General features: G+C 41.7%; 1 protein-coding gene across 2 annotated transcripts in view; it reads right to left on the bottom strand.

The window, feature by feature from the left end:
* Positions 1 to 15,599, bottom strand: part of CUNH10orf67 (chromosome unknown C10orf67 homolog) — a 165,367-nt gene that overhangs the window by 43,091 nt on the left and 106,677 nt on the right. For both annotated transcript variants that reach the window (XM_053895154.1, XM_053895153.1), the window contains exon 14: positions 743 to 830. In XM_053895154.1, coding sequence (XP_053751129.1) covers positions 743 to 830 — 88 coding nt within the window. The remainder of the gene's footprint in view (positions 1 to 742; positions 831 to 15,599) is intronic.

Genomic DNA, 15,599 nt, shown 5'->3' with positions numbered 1-15,599 from the left:
CAGAGCGAAACAGAGCATGAGTGGGGGAGGGGCAGAGAGAGAGGGAGACACAGAATCTGAAGCAGGTTCCAGCTCTGAGCCGTCAGCACAGAGCCCGACGCGGGGCTCGAACCCACGAACCCTGAGATCATGACCTGAGCCAAAGTCAGATGCTTAACGACTGGGCCACCCAGGCGCCCCAGAAATGTACTGGATATATTTCTATACTGGACTTCATTTATCTTTATAAATGAAGCTCCCAAATAAACCGTTAAGCAAACAGGTTAAAAAAATAGTCTCTTTTAAAATTGGGCTTTATCTCCAGGTGACTTCCAGTATGAAGATGAATGGCTTGAAACTAGAGAAAGATTCTTTTACCTCCCTTTGCCCTTTGCAAGTCACTGGATACTTGGATCTTGAGCTCTGATATTTCCTTCCATTCCATTCATGCCCACACGTGGTCAGACTGACAGATACCGCCCAGGGAGTGTCACCCCTCCGCGGAAATCTTCCTTGCCTCTGTTACAGCGCAACTATGTTGCGTTGAAACAATTTGTTCTCACGTCTATACCTCACATCAGATTGAGTTCTTTGGGGTCAGGCCCTCTGTCCTATGTCCTTAGTGTCTAGCAGAGTGACCGTTATGTAGTATCTCCAGTCTATAAGCATAGGGGTTCAATAAATGTTAAATAAGAACAGAAAGGCATGTACATACAAATATCACCAAAGAGACCAACAGTATCTAAATATTACATGTACTCACAATATAATTGAAGGATGAATCAGCAAGTACTGCAAACTGGCGAAACAACGTGTGCCTAGTAAACATCTCATTTTTAAGGACATGAAAGCTGAAATAAAAGAAACAGTGAGATTGAAACGTATAGAAATCATAGGACAATGCAAATTAATATTATGTTCATGTCTGTGGTTAGGCACGACAATTTTCACTGTGAAAGAGATACAAGGAAAACATTTAAAATAGCAGTATTTTATTTTCGTTTTTATTTATTTTTATTTTATTTTTTATTTTTATTATTATTATTTTTTAACGTTTTATTTATTTTTGAGACAGGGAGAGACAGAGCATGAGAAGGGGAGGGTCAGAGAGAGAGGGAGACACAGAATCTGAAACGGGCTCCAGGCACTGAGCTGTCAGCACAGAGCCCGACATGGGGCTCGAACTCACGGACCGCGAGATCATGACCTGAGCCGAAATTGGTCGCTTAACCGACTGAACCACCCAGGCGCCCCTATTTTTATTTTATTTTTTAAAAGATTTTATTTTTAAGTTATCTCCACACCCAACATGGCGCTTGAACTCACAACCTTCAGATCAAGAGTTGCATGCTCTACTGACTGAGCCAGCCAGGCGCCCCTACTTTTTTCAAGAATTTTTTCTTATGTTTTATATTTGAGAGAGAGACAGAGAGCGAGTAGGGGAGGGGCAGAGAGACAGAGACAGAATGTGAAGCAGGCTCCAGGCTCCAAGTAAGAGCTCAATAGATGGGTTGAATAGTAGAATGGATACAGCAGAACACACGATTCTTAAACTGAAAGGAAGATCTATCTATCTATCTATCTATCCACACACATATATATATATACACATATATACATATGTATATACACATATATACATATGTGTATACACATATATACACATATATATACACACATATATATATACACATATACACTTTGAATATATATATATACACACATATATATACATATATATGTGTGTATATATATATACACACATATATATGTATATATATGTGTGTATATATATATACATATATATGTGTATGTATATGTATGTATATGTATGTGTATGTGTATGTATATGTGTGTATATATATATGTGTGTGTGTGTGTGTGTGTGTATATATATATATATATATATATATATATATATATTCAAAGTGAAGCCCAGAGGGAAAGAAAAATAAGAAACACCAGACAAGAGTATAAGAAAGATGTAGGTCATAGCTAAAAAGAACCACTTACATATAATTAGAATCCTAGAAAAGGAGAGGCTGATAGTTGATAGGTCTCAATATCTATAATGGAGGTCAGTACTCAACGCACTGGCATCATTAACACTGAGGAAACACATCCTCACACTGAGGAAAATAACTCCCAGCACAGATTTCTATACTCAGAGAAAATATTCCTCAATAATGAAGGTAAAATAAAGACATCTCCCTATAAAGAAAGCTGACAGAATTATTTGCCAGCAAACTGTATTAAGAGAAAAACTAAAGAGTGCTGATCCAGCAGCAGGAAAACGACCCCAGGTGGAAACACACTGCACACAGGAAGAAACGAAGAGCTCACAGAGTAAAAATGTGGGTTAATGTAAGTGAATGCTGACTGCACCAAACAATAATTGTAATGTCTGATGGTGTTGAACATTCATATGGAATGAAAATGAAAACGTAGAAGGGGTTAAATGGAGGTAAAATGTTCTAAGTTTCTAGAATTCTTTCCTTTTTTTTCTTGAAGTTTAATTGACATACACAGTCCTATTAATTTCAGATGTACATTACAGTGATTTTAAGGTTCTAGAATTCTTGCGGAAGTATAAAATAGAAATTTGTAGAAGACTGTGACAAACAAAGGGTGTGGGTTAAAATTTCAGAAAGAGTAAAGAAAGAATAACTAACAAGTCAATAAAAGAAAATATGGAATAAAAGTAAGTTGATTAATCCAAAAGAAGGTGAAAATGAGAGAAAAAGAAACGGGCTGGTTAAACAGAAAAAAAATGTGTTAAGTGATAGATACAAACTCAACGATACCAGTAATCTCACGAAAAGTAAATGAAGTAGGCCAATTAAATAAATAAGATTGGCAAAACAGATTAAACCTCCAGCTCCACACTGCTTAGAAGAGACACATTCAATATAAAAACAAGATAGGCCAAAAGAAAAAAGCTGAAGAAAATGCACCATTCAATCTTAATCATAAAAGAGTGATATAATTTTATTACTATTAGATGAAGTAGACATTAAACCAGGAACATTTTTACCAATAAAGAGGAATGGCTCATAACGACACATACAAATGATAACTTCAGAAGAAGATATCATGATTCTAAATTTGTAAGTATTCAGCAACATAGTCATGAAATATTTAAAGCAAAAATTGAAGGAACTAAAAGAGAAATAAACCTATAAGCATAGTGGAAAATTTAATACTTCGGTTTCAATAGTTGGAACTGTGACAAAAATATAAGTATATAAAAGACACAATGAATCAACTTGACCTAATTGAAATATATAAAACACTGCACCCAATGATAGAATTCCTATTCTTTATAAGTGCCCATGGATCTTTTTTCAAAATCACCCATACACTGAGCATAAAACAAACATCAAAAATATTAACAGACTGAAGTTATTAAATATTAACTCTGAAGTAATTCAGAGTAGGTTCTCTGAGCACAGTAGAATTAATCTAGAAACACAACTAGCAAATCTTCAACTATCTGGAAATAAAATTTATCACTTCTAAATAACTTATGCATCAAAGATGAAATAAAATAGAATTTAGAAAATGTTTTATACTGAACAATAGTATATAACATGTCACAATTTGTGGGATGCAGCTCAAGCAGTGCTTAGAGGACAATATATAGCCTGACATGTACATGGTAGAAGAAAAAAATCATATCAGCTTTCTTCTTAGGAAGGACAGCAAGTCATACACAAAGAAAGTAGAAGGAACAAAATAATAAAGTTAAGAACAGAAACTAATGAAAAGAAACCAAATATATGTGAGAAATTTAACAAAGGAAAAACGATTTCTTTGAAATAAATAATAAAGCTGACTCTTAACAAGATTGATCAAGAAAAAAGAAGAAAACACAAATTATCATTATCAGAAATGAAAAGGGGACATCATTAGATCTTACAGATAATTTAAGTGTATATATAATATGAGGATATTATGAACAACTTTAAGTCAATCTGACACTTTAGTGAAAAGGTGAAATTCTTCTAAAAAGACAACATAAATTATGAAATCTACTAAAAGTAGAAAATCAAAATAACTCAGTATCTATTTAATGAACTGGATAATATTTAAAACCTTCCTTCAGGGATCACCAACCAACTCATAAAAATATGTTCAATCACCATTCACCATCAGGGAAATGCAAATCAAAACCACAATGAGAGGGGCACCTGGGTGGCTCAGTCGATTTCGGCTCAGGTCATGATCTCACTGTTTGTGAGTTGAAGTCCTGCATCAGACTCCACACTGCTACTGGTGTGGAGCCTGCTTCAGATTCTCTCTCTCTGACTCACCCCACCTCCCACACACTCTCTCTTTCTCAAAATAAATAAATAAACTTAAAAAACACACCATGAGACATCACCTCACGCCTGTCAAAATGGTTAACATCAACAACACAGGAAACAACAGGAGTTGGCAAGGAAGCGGAGAAAAAGGAAAGCTCATGCACTGTCGGTGAGAATGCAAACTGGTACAGCCACTGTGGAAAACAGTGTGGAGATTCCTCAAAAAGTTAGAAATAGAACTACTCTATGATCCAGTATTGCACTACTGGGTATTTACCCAAAGAATAAAAGAACACTAATGCAAAGGGATACATGCACCCCTATGCTTGTAGAAGTATTATTTACAATAGCCAAGATATGGAAGCAGCCCAAGCATCCATCAATTGATGAATGGATAAAGAACATACACCACGGAATATTATTTGGCCAAAAAAATTAAATCTTGCCATTTGCAACAACACAAACAGAGCTGGAGAGTATTCTGCTAAGGAAGTAAGTCAGAGATAGCCAAATACCATACGATTTCACTCATATGTGGAATTTAAGAAACAAAACAAATGAGCAAAGGGAATAAAGAAAGAGAAACAAACCAAGAAAGAGACTCCTCACTATAGAGAACACACAGACGGCTCCCAGCGGGGACGGAGGGGGGGGGGGGGCGGGAATAGGTGATGGGGATTAAGGAGTGCACTTGTAATCAGCACTGGGTGTTGTATGGAACCGATAAATCATTATTGTACAACTGAAACTGATATAGCACTGTATGTCAACTAATTGCAATTAAAATAGGAACTCAAAAAAAAAAAAAAAAAAAAGCAAACCAAAAAACCTTCCCCCAGAGAATGATAAACATTAACTTCAGGATAGACGTTATATTGGAGGAAGAAAAGGCACTAGGCACCGGGTGGGCACACGGCAGCTACGAAGCTACTACTAATACTCTATCTTGTAGTGAGAATACACGTGTTCGCTATCTTGTTATCTTTATACTATAGTAGTATACCTTGAGTATTCTTCTGTACGTATTCAATGCTGAACAAAAAAATGTTTTTAAACAAATAAAATAAGAGTAACATGTTTTTAGGGTCAGAAAGAGCTGTGTCCATGCCTGAGACCTGCCACTCTTCAGCTACGTGAATTCTGCCAAATTCCTTCAACTTCTTTCGACTTCAGTTTCCTCCCAAGAAAAGTGGAGTTAGCATTTTTTTTAACTACCTCCTACAGTTTCAAGGAGGATCTGATGCACGTAAAATGATTAGCATTGTCTCTGGCACATCTAGCAAACTAAAACATTCATCGAATACGTTCACCACACTCATAACACGCTAACACACAACTAGCAGCGGCCATTTTGAATGCGGTGACTCCCCCTCCCCGGCAAGTAGATTGCTATGAGAGGGGATATGAATCTCTCTTGAAGAGAAATCGGTGACCTTTTTAGCCGAGGAGACGAATTGCCCAGCTTACTCCTTGTTCCTTTAGATGCTGCACAGTCGCTCCCTTGTCAGCTTGAAGTGTCGATCAGAGTTACAGCAAGTGGCAGCCAATTCCTACTTTTCCTCCTGCCAGAAATTCAACTAGTACACGCTCAACACGTATTTGTTAAGTGAATGAATAAACAAAAGGACACATTAATTGTACTGTATGCTGAAAATGAGATAGAAGGCTGGCCTGGATTCTTACATGCTTGTCTTGAATGTGTTGTCATGAAGTTCCTGTCTTCCCTACAGTCCCTGCAGCCGCGGATACCACATGGTCGCCCCGCCAAGAAAAGAATTCCACTTTGACCCACCTGGGTTGCTGGAAATGGGCCCCGATGAGCCAAGAAGTGGAAAATACAGAGGAGTCTTTCACGCTGACCATGTTCCTGCTGTACTCTGGTTGCTAGGTGCGCATAAGAGGAAGGGGCTGCACTTCCTGGTTTTGATGGGCTTTTTCCTTCCTCTTCCTCTTCCCCTTCCCCTCCTCGTCCTCCTCCTCCCTTTAGTTTCAACTGTCACTGTATTGCAAGGTGGTAAAATCAATTACAAATTTAAACTACGTCTTGGTAATCTTTATTCGGGCAACAAGTTTTATGAAAAGCAAACTGCTCATTCAAAAGTGATCACGGAACAACTCAAAATACAGCACAAGGAGGATGAAAAACATGTCCCTGGCCAGTAGATTGTTTTCACTTTCTCACTACGTAAAATTCAAACTTTTCATTTTTAGGAGAGGTTAAGCATAACTTTAGTAGACAGCAACACAGAAAGATTTTGCCACATTGACTAGTCTCCTTGATCAATTGCTTCTAGCTGTCTCCACTGAGATAGACGCATTTATAGAACTGGCCGTACTTGAGCCTTCTTTGCGAGCAGCTTTAGATCTGCAATGCACTTGGCCATTGCCTCCTTTTCCTGCTGTGTAGAGACACTCTCTGCACCGCATGCCTCTCCACCCAGTTTATCATGTGTTCTTGTTCCTTTTGACCCATCACGTTCTGCACAGAGATGTGATAGTCCAGACGATTCTTTACCTCCTTGTATACTCTATGCAGCCGTTCCTGGTAAGTAGGCTCCAGTGTTATTCCTCTGGACGTCAAAAAGACAACGGCGCTTTTGAACTAAGGCCTGCTGTGACTTCTGCATATCATTTGTGTTCTGGATCTGTTTGTTGGAAGTCTGTTTCACCTCTTCTAGTTGGGCAATTTTTTTGCTCACTGTATTTGTCAGCAAATTCTCCAGTAGAGGCACCACATTTGTTAACCACATAGATAAGCAACCTTATTGTTGACACGGCAGAGAAGATCTCTGCAGTAATCACATATATTTCTTTGGGTAGGAAATATAAGATAAGCTCAGTTCCAAGCACATAGGGTCCTGTTATGCCAGTCCTGGGATACAGGAACTGGAGGAATTCCTCGGGGACCAGGTGCCCAGAACTTTTCCTCCATTTTCAGGCAAAGGTGGTACAGGGGCGAGATTTGGCTGCCCTGCGTGAAGGGCCTGTTGCCTTCCTATACCCCTGGAGCGAGGAGGGCTGCATTCTTCAGACAGGGGGCACTACCCAGGACGGGCATAGTCAGTGAGGGTTCACGAAGCAGTCTCCGTGTCCTAGGTGGGTTTTTTCCCCTCTTACCTTAGGAAGTGTGCAACTGTCAGTGATGTTCGTGGAGCTCACTCTCCAGCAAGCTTTGCTGGTACCTCAGCCGATGATTTCCTGCTCATCAGGCCAGTCTGCGGTGCCTTCAGGGAACTTTTCCACCATCCGCTGGGCCGGACTTACACATTCTGCCATGGTGTCTGAATCTCAGCCTTGAGGGGAGAACTCTTCCACATTTGTTCCTTCCATAAATACTTTCCCTCGGCCCTCGAGGCAGAAGCTGCTTCCTACATTGTGTGACTCCCCCTATTCTCTAGAGTTTCTTCTACCTCCTTTAGCAATTAACCACCTTCTATTAGTTAATACTTCTTGATATTAAAAATTTCCCTGTTCAGGTATGTCCTGATGAAACACCCCGATTCACCCAGCATGCTCTTTTTCTCTACCCACACTCACTCTTAGCTTTACTTATTTTTTTTTAATGTTTATTTATTTTTGAGAGAAAGAGAGAGTGACAGAGAGAGAACATGAGTGGGGGAGGTATACAGAGAGAGGGTGACATAGAACCTGAAGCAGGCTCCATGCTCCAAGCTGTCAGCACAGAGACTGATACGGGGCACAAACCCACAAACCAGGAGATCATGACCTGAGCTGAAGTCGGATGCTTCATCTACTGAGCCACCCAGGCGCCCCTAGTCTCATGGCTTTAAATAACACCTACACTGGGTGCTTGGCTGGCTCAGTTGGTAGAGTCTGTGACTCTTGATCTCAGGGTCATGAGTTCAAGCCCCATGTTGGGCATGCAGCCTACTTAAAATACATACTTAAAACACACACAGGGGCATCTGGGTGGCTCAGTCAGTTAAGTGTCAAATTCTTGATTTCAGCTCAGGTCACGGTCTCACAGTTTGTGGGTTCAAGCCCTGGGTTAGGTTCTGCACTGAGAGTAGGAAGCTGGCTTGGGATTCTCTCTGCCCCTCCCCCCTCCCTCTCTCTCAAAATAAATAAATAAACTTTAATAAAAAACTACATACATACATAACACCTATACTAATATATCTCAATCTATGTATGCAGCCTAAACTTTCTTCTGAATTTCAGACTCATATGGTCATGACTGCCTATCTGATGTCTACTCTTAGGTAATAATAGGCATCTTAAGCTGATTTCAGAAACTGAAGTGATTTCCCACTGACCACATGCCCCTGCAGGACAGGGCAGGGGGTGCGAGTTTAGAAGGGGTGCGCAGGGAAGATGTTTCTAGTAAGATGATCTTTGAGTGAAGACCTGAACTGAATGAGGGAGCAAGCCATGAGGTTGACTGGAAGAACATTCCAGGCAGATGGAACGGCAGGTGCAAAGGCCCTGGGTTGGGAGCTTTCCTGTGTGAAACATGCTTGCTTGTCTCCGTGGCAGGCAACCCCATCTTTCCTGTTGCTTAGCTAAGACCCTGACATCCCTCCTTAATGTCTTTCTCCTTCACCTTCTATGCAATCTTTCAACAATCCTATTGAGCCTACTTTCAAAATGTATCCAAAATGCAATCATTTATCTGCTTCCATCCGAGCCAAATCACCACCGTGTTTTGCCTAAGAATGGGCTATTATTTCCAGAACTCCTAACTTTACCTTGGGCCTCTCTATAATCAACACAGAGGTCAGAGTAATGTTTTTAAGATATAAAATCAGATTGGGTTTCCTCTTCATTGGCAAAGACTCTCCGATGAAGTGTTAGGGCACGAACTCAACATTCTGAATATTAACAAGTAAAGGGAGTCAAGCATTTATCTTGCCTTCTTTGTATAAACTATAGTTTAGGGTAACCAAATAGTTGAGGGAAAACCTTGTAAATAGAATTTTAGCTAATAAATGGAGACGGAAAGATAGAATTAGGCGATCACTAATTTATAACCCCTAATAAAATAGTGGATCATAGTTCACGGTCATTGATGGATGCTCAAATTATTTGGAGAAAGGTCAATAGTGAACCTTAAAATGTATGGATTCAGTAAAATAATGCAGCCACATTCACATCAAGTGTCTGATGATGTGATGCAGCAGGATAAATAACACTTCCAATGAAGTAGTCTTCCCTGAAATATTGAATGTAAATCTGATCAAGCCTCCAGATTTAAAAATAAGTCTGTAGAACATATAGGGATAGGAGAATCGCTAAATGACCACACACACACACACACACACACACACACACACAGAGTTAGCCAAATCCAGAATGTGGGACATTCTAGACAACAAACGGGCATATTTTTTTTAGCAAATCAATGGACAGGAATGTGGAACTGTTATGGGAGGGGGAGATTTAAGGGACATAACACTCAAATGTAGTGGTTCATCTTATCTGGATCTCACTTTAAATAAACAACTTTAAAAGATACTCTTGAGATAATCAAGAAACTTTGGATATGGTGAAATAATAGCGAAGAATTTATATTCCTAACTTTATTAGGTGTGATAATGTCACAGCAGACACGTGAAAGAGAACATTTTTTTTAAATTTTTTTAATGTTTATTTATTTTTGAGACAGAGAGAGACAGAGCATGAACGGGGGAGGGTCAGAGAATCTGACAGAATCTGACAGAACCTGAAACAGGCTCCAGGCTCTGAGCTGTCAGCACAGAGCCCGACGCGGGGCTCGAACTCACTGACCGCGAGATCACGACCTGAGCCGAAGTCGGCTGCTTAACCGACTGAGCCACCCAGGCGCCCCGAACATTTTTTTTATTTAAAAAAATGTTAGCTATTCCCATGCAGAGCGAAATTCTGAATCTTCTACCTCATCGACTTGCCCCTCTTCATTCCACTCCAGCCACCTGGCCTCCTAACATCCTTTGAACACACAGGAAAGCTCCCAACCCAGGGCCTTTGCACCTGCCGTTCCATCTGCCTGGAATGTTCTTCCAGACAACCTCATGACTTGCTCCCTCATTTCAGTTCAGGTCTTCACTCAAATATCACCTTACTAGAAACATCTTCCCTGCCCACCCCTTCTAAACTCGCAACCCCTGCCCTGTCCTGCAGGGAAACGATGTGTTGTATAAAATGTCATAACCGGACATTTTATATATTTACTTGTCTATTGCGTTTCCTCCCAATAGAAGGTAAGTTCTGTGAGGGCAGAGACTTGGTTATTTTGTTTACTGCGCTATCTCCAGAATCTACAAAAGTGAAACTAACTTTAATGGGCCTGCTGTTGGGAGTGTAAACTGTTATAGCCTTCCTGGAGAAGAACAGGAGCCTTTTTAACCGGACTAGGGTGACCATGTGATTTATCAACCAATTCAGGACACATCTGAGAATGAAAGGAAATGCTATTGATCATTATACCAGGCAACCAGCTTAAACCAGAATCAGCCCAGGCAAATCAAAAGGCGTGATCATCGTAACAGAACTCAACCACCTTACTCCATATGTACCAAAGGAAATCCTGGCAAGCCTTAAGAGGAGCTGGCGAAAACCTGACTGACCACCAAAAATGGAGTAGATTAGTAACACTAGGTAAAGGCATTCTATGGGAGCGTCTGGGCGGCTGTCGGTGAAGCGCCCAACTCTTGATTTTGGCTCAGGTCGTGGTGTCAGGGTCATGGGATACAGCCCCGCATCAGTCTCTGCACTGGGCATGGAGCCTGCTTAAGACTCTCTCTCTCTCTCCCTCTCTCTCTCTTACCCCCTTCTCCCTTTACCCCCTCCCCTGCTTGCATTCTTTCTGTCTTAAAAAAAAAAAACAAAATTAAAATTAAATATTAAAAAAAGACATACAATGAAATATCATGCAGTGGTCAGAAAAAAATTTAAAAAATTAAATTTTCAAAAAGACACACTATGGAATATTATGCAGTGGTCAGAAAAAATGGGCTAACTGATATATACAGGGCACTATGGATGGAATTCTAAAAGAATAGTGTAGTATAATCTTCAATTTTATAAAACCATAGGAATGACTTCACTATTTTAGATACAAAAACTGAAGATAGGCAGGTGACTCTATCAGCTGGAGATTTCATTCAGTTTAACAATTTCATGGCAGGCGTCTTTGAGATTAATCATTTTGTTGCACATACATTTGCAAAGAGGACAGTTTGGATCTTTCACACAATGTAACTTTGCTAGATGAAGATGACTGCTGGAGAAAGGATCTATTTCCAAATAACTAAAAGTATCCGTTCTGGACAGTAGGCTGGCTAAACTGGGGAGAGGACTTTGGGCTGAGATATTTAGGAATGGATAAATATACTCCAAGATTGAAGCCAACTTTCATTTGCTACAAAAGAGAAGCTGGAAAATTCAGACAGATCTCAGTTCTGAGTTTTGTTTGATGGTCTTAATAGCCTGCTCCCCACACTCAGCCTAGGAAACCACAAGAATCAGGGGGGAAAAAAAATTGCTACACCCTTCAGAGATTCTGGACCGCCCTCCACGCCCTACCATGTACCTCCACACCTCTGTCCCGGAGAGCTCCCAGTTACTATTCATTTTGAATCCTGTGTCTCTGAACAGTACCTTCAGACTGACATCTACGTTTGGTTGTCCGCTTAGCTTTTTTCCCCCCTTCCTTTTCTTTCTTTCTTTTTTTTTTAATATATTTTATTTTTTAGAGGAGTTTTAGATTCACAGCAAATCGAGAAGGATGTACAGAGGTTTCACATATACTTCCTGCCCCCACACGTGGATAGCTTCCTCCACGGTTAACAACCAACTGAGTGGTCCATTTGTTACAATCAATGAACCTACGCTCATACACCATTATTATTCAGAGTGCATAGCTTACATTAAGGTTCAGTCTTGGTCTCGTACATTCATTTTTTTTTTTTTTAAAGTAGGCTTCATGCCCAGCACTGAGGCTAACTCGGGGCTTAAACTCACGACCCTGAAACCAAGACCTGAGCTGAGATCAAGAGTCGGATGCTTAACCAACTGAGCCACACAGGCGCCCCTCTATGGGTTTTAACAAATGTATAATGGCAGGTATCTACCTTTGCAGTGTCGTACAAGGTAATGTCACTGCCCCCGAATCCTCTATGCTCCACTGATTCATCTCCCCTTAGCCCCAAACCCCTAGCAACTACTGATCCTTTTGCTGTCTGCATACTTTTACCTTTTCCAGAATGGCATATGGGAATCATAGCCTTTTCGGATGGGCTTTTCTTCAATTAGTAATATGTGAAAATTTCAGGTTCTTCCATATCTTATCATGGTCTGATAGCTCATTTCATTTCACTGCTGAATTATATTCCATTTTCTGCATAAAAGACATCTTGGTTGCTTCCAAGTTTTGGCAGTTATAAATAAAGCTGCCATCAGCACCCATGTCTGCTCGACTCTGGATTCCAATGCCCCTCACTTCCCACCCTGGGAAACTGTCTTGTATCACCATGAGCCGAACACTGGGAACTTCATGAGTCAACCCCACACCATCCCCTCACCAGTCCAGGGTCTAGCTTCTGAGAAGGCTTCGGGCAGCTGAATTAAGAAGAAGGGGCAAGACTCAGAAAAACCACGGAATGCCCAAGACTCCAGATTTATCCCGATTTGGCTTTGGCAGTTGTTGGGAAATTTGAGTTTCACAGACAATTGAAAATGAATGTTTTGTGGGTGTACTCGTGGCAATGAGAGACAACAAGCTATCAAGGGCTGAATCTTCTTTCCCACCTCCCCCCACCTCCGGGCCACACCCTGACGTGAACTGAGAACAAAGATACAAGAGTCTCGGCCTGTCAGGGGTGAAACTAACGAAACCGGGGACGGCAGGTGTACCGGGGAAAGTGCTACGCCTCCCGTGACATCAGGGGCAAGCTCGACACCCGAGCAGGGAGAGAAGTGGAGAGAGAAGAGGAAGGGAGCAGTATAGAGTTTCTGGTTACCTAACCTCCCCTGCCCCCCACGTCCAAGAACGAAGGGGTTTATAACGGGTTCAAAGGGAGGGGAAGAAGGAGGGAATACAGAGCCCAGCGAGCTGGACCAGACACTTCCTACCTTCAGTTCTGCCGGCCGGGGTGGGGGTGGGGGTGGGGGGCAATCTCCCTGAATGCTATGCTGGCGCTTCTGCGCATGCGGAGAGGAGGGGCGAGGGAAGGGGTGCGTACATCCACCTCTTAGACGTGCATACTCCACAGTGATGGGGGAACAGCGTGTGTGCAAGTTGTCTGTGACCTGGGAAGTGTGATGCGCATCGGTGGGTCTGGCCACCCCCAGGAGCTCAGCAGGCAGATCAGGGGGATGGTTCGGATGGGTGTCTGGGGTCGAGGTGGGAAAGGCGGCATCGCTGTGGCACCAGGAAGAGGGGGATCTATTCTCGTGCCCATGTGCCACACCTGCAGGCCATCTGTGTCGAGAGAAGCGACACTGTACCAGGCATGCCACGCTAAGAGGAAGGACGAGCCCCTGTCCTTGTCATCACCGCTTAGTTTCCATCTTCCTGGAAATAGAGCCAACTCGGCAGAGACAGAAAAGGAGCTTGGAGAGAAAGCTCTGAATTGGACCGGAGCTGAATATAAATCATGAATCGGCTGAGAAATTGTTGGATTTGATCGTTACCTTGGCTGGCCAAGGTGAAGTTTTTCCTCTACTGAACAAAATGATGGCTCCCAATCTGAGCTCTGTTAGATGAAGTGAAATGACCATTCTAGCGATGCAAATCTGCGACTGCACCGTTAATCTCCATCCCACACCATGATGCAGTGCCCGGGATATATACACTCTCTATGTTATATATCACCTTGAACGAACACTTGGTGATGCAACCACACCAGAGACACAATGCATTAGATCCCAACATCACGTCCCAGTTAGTCGACTAAATGAGAAAACATAGAAACTATGCAACCGGATTTCTTGCTCTTCACGATATTTAGATATCAACATAGGGTCTGCACAGACCAAAATGATGAATATGATTGTCAACATCCTGACTAACAGCAAATCAACTTGAAGTAAACCTGAGACATTCTTGTAAATGGTCTTTGAAACATAGGATGAATCCCATTGGGACAGATATAAGGTAAATATTAAGGATGAACGTGAACCCCACAGAAATAAGTAAGGGGAAGAGAGTCTACTCAGTTTCAGAGAGACTCCAAAATCCATGTTTGGGGAAATGAAATGAAGTGCATATTCAAGTTGCCTTTGTTCTCAGTCTTGTGTTTCACCAGGGTCTATATTCTATCCTTATAATGACTGTATGAAGTGGTTGGGGCAAGTATTAATGTGCACATTTTTCAGGGCACAAAGTGTCATCGGCGCAAACTCGAAGCACAAGCAGGAGCACAAAGCAGAACGTTTTACTACAAGGAGGAGATCTTTCTGTCACATCTGATGATATTTCTGCTATCACGTGGATTATCAGTGTACCGCCTGGGACTAGTTCAGTGTAATGAACACAGCTATGTATAGAATTTTATGGTTTTTTTCCTCTCTCTCTCACACACACACAATAATAGTGTATGCTTATGAAATGCTGTACAATTGTAGGGCATTATCATCCTATGACGTCAGGTGACTCTCATGCTTGACCTATGACACCAGACCAACACTCAGTCGATCCTGTCTTGAATGCTGCTTGCCTGTGAGAAAATCTTGCAAAGGAACTTTCAACATGCAATAAAGAAGAGACTCTGGGGGACGTTATGGCAGAAAACAAGAGGATCGAATATAGATGTGTTAAATTAACATGCTAGGACTAGGGAGAAAATAAATAGGCATTTACTTGGTGCTGCTTTTAGCCTTTCCAGAATTGTATAGTGTTCTCCAGAATTTTACACTTTCAAAAAGTCAGAGATGACATCGGGAAGATAAATTAAAATGACCGTGTGAGTTGGGGCACCTGGGTGGCTCAGTCGGTTAAGTGCCAGACTTCCGCTCAGGTCGTGACCTCACGGTTCGTGGGTTCGAGCCCCGCATCCAGCTCTGTGCTGACAGCTCAGAAGCTGGAGCCTGCTTCAGATTCCATGTCTCCCTCTCTCTCTCAGCCCCTTCTTGGTTCGTACCCTGTCTTTCTCTCTCTCTCAAAAATAAATAAACATTAAAAAAATTTTTTAAAAAAAGAATAAATCTTGGGGCGCCTGGGTGGCGCAGTCGGTTAAGCATCCGACTTCAGCCAGGTCACGATCTCGCGGTCCGTGAGTTCGAGCCCCACGTCAGGCTCTGGGCTGATGGCTCGGAGCCTGGAGCCTGTTTCCGATTCTGTGTCTCCCTCTCTCTCTGCCCCTCCCCCTTCAT

The sequence above is a fragment of the Panthera pardus genome, unplaced genomic scaffold (genome assembly GCF_024362965.1).
Source record: "Panthera pardus isolate Hobbes unplaced genomic scaffold, ASM2436296v1 HiC_scaffold_6, whole genome shotgun sequence".
Taxonomy (NCBI): Eukaryota; Metazoa; Chordata; class Mammalia; order Carnivora; family Felidae; genus Panthera; species Panthera pardus.
Note: the sequence above shows the minus strand (reverse complement) of the source record. Positions and strands in the feature narration are given on the sequence as shown.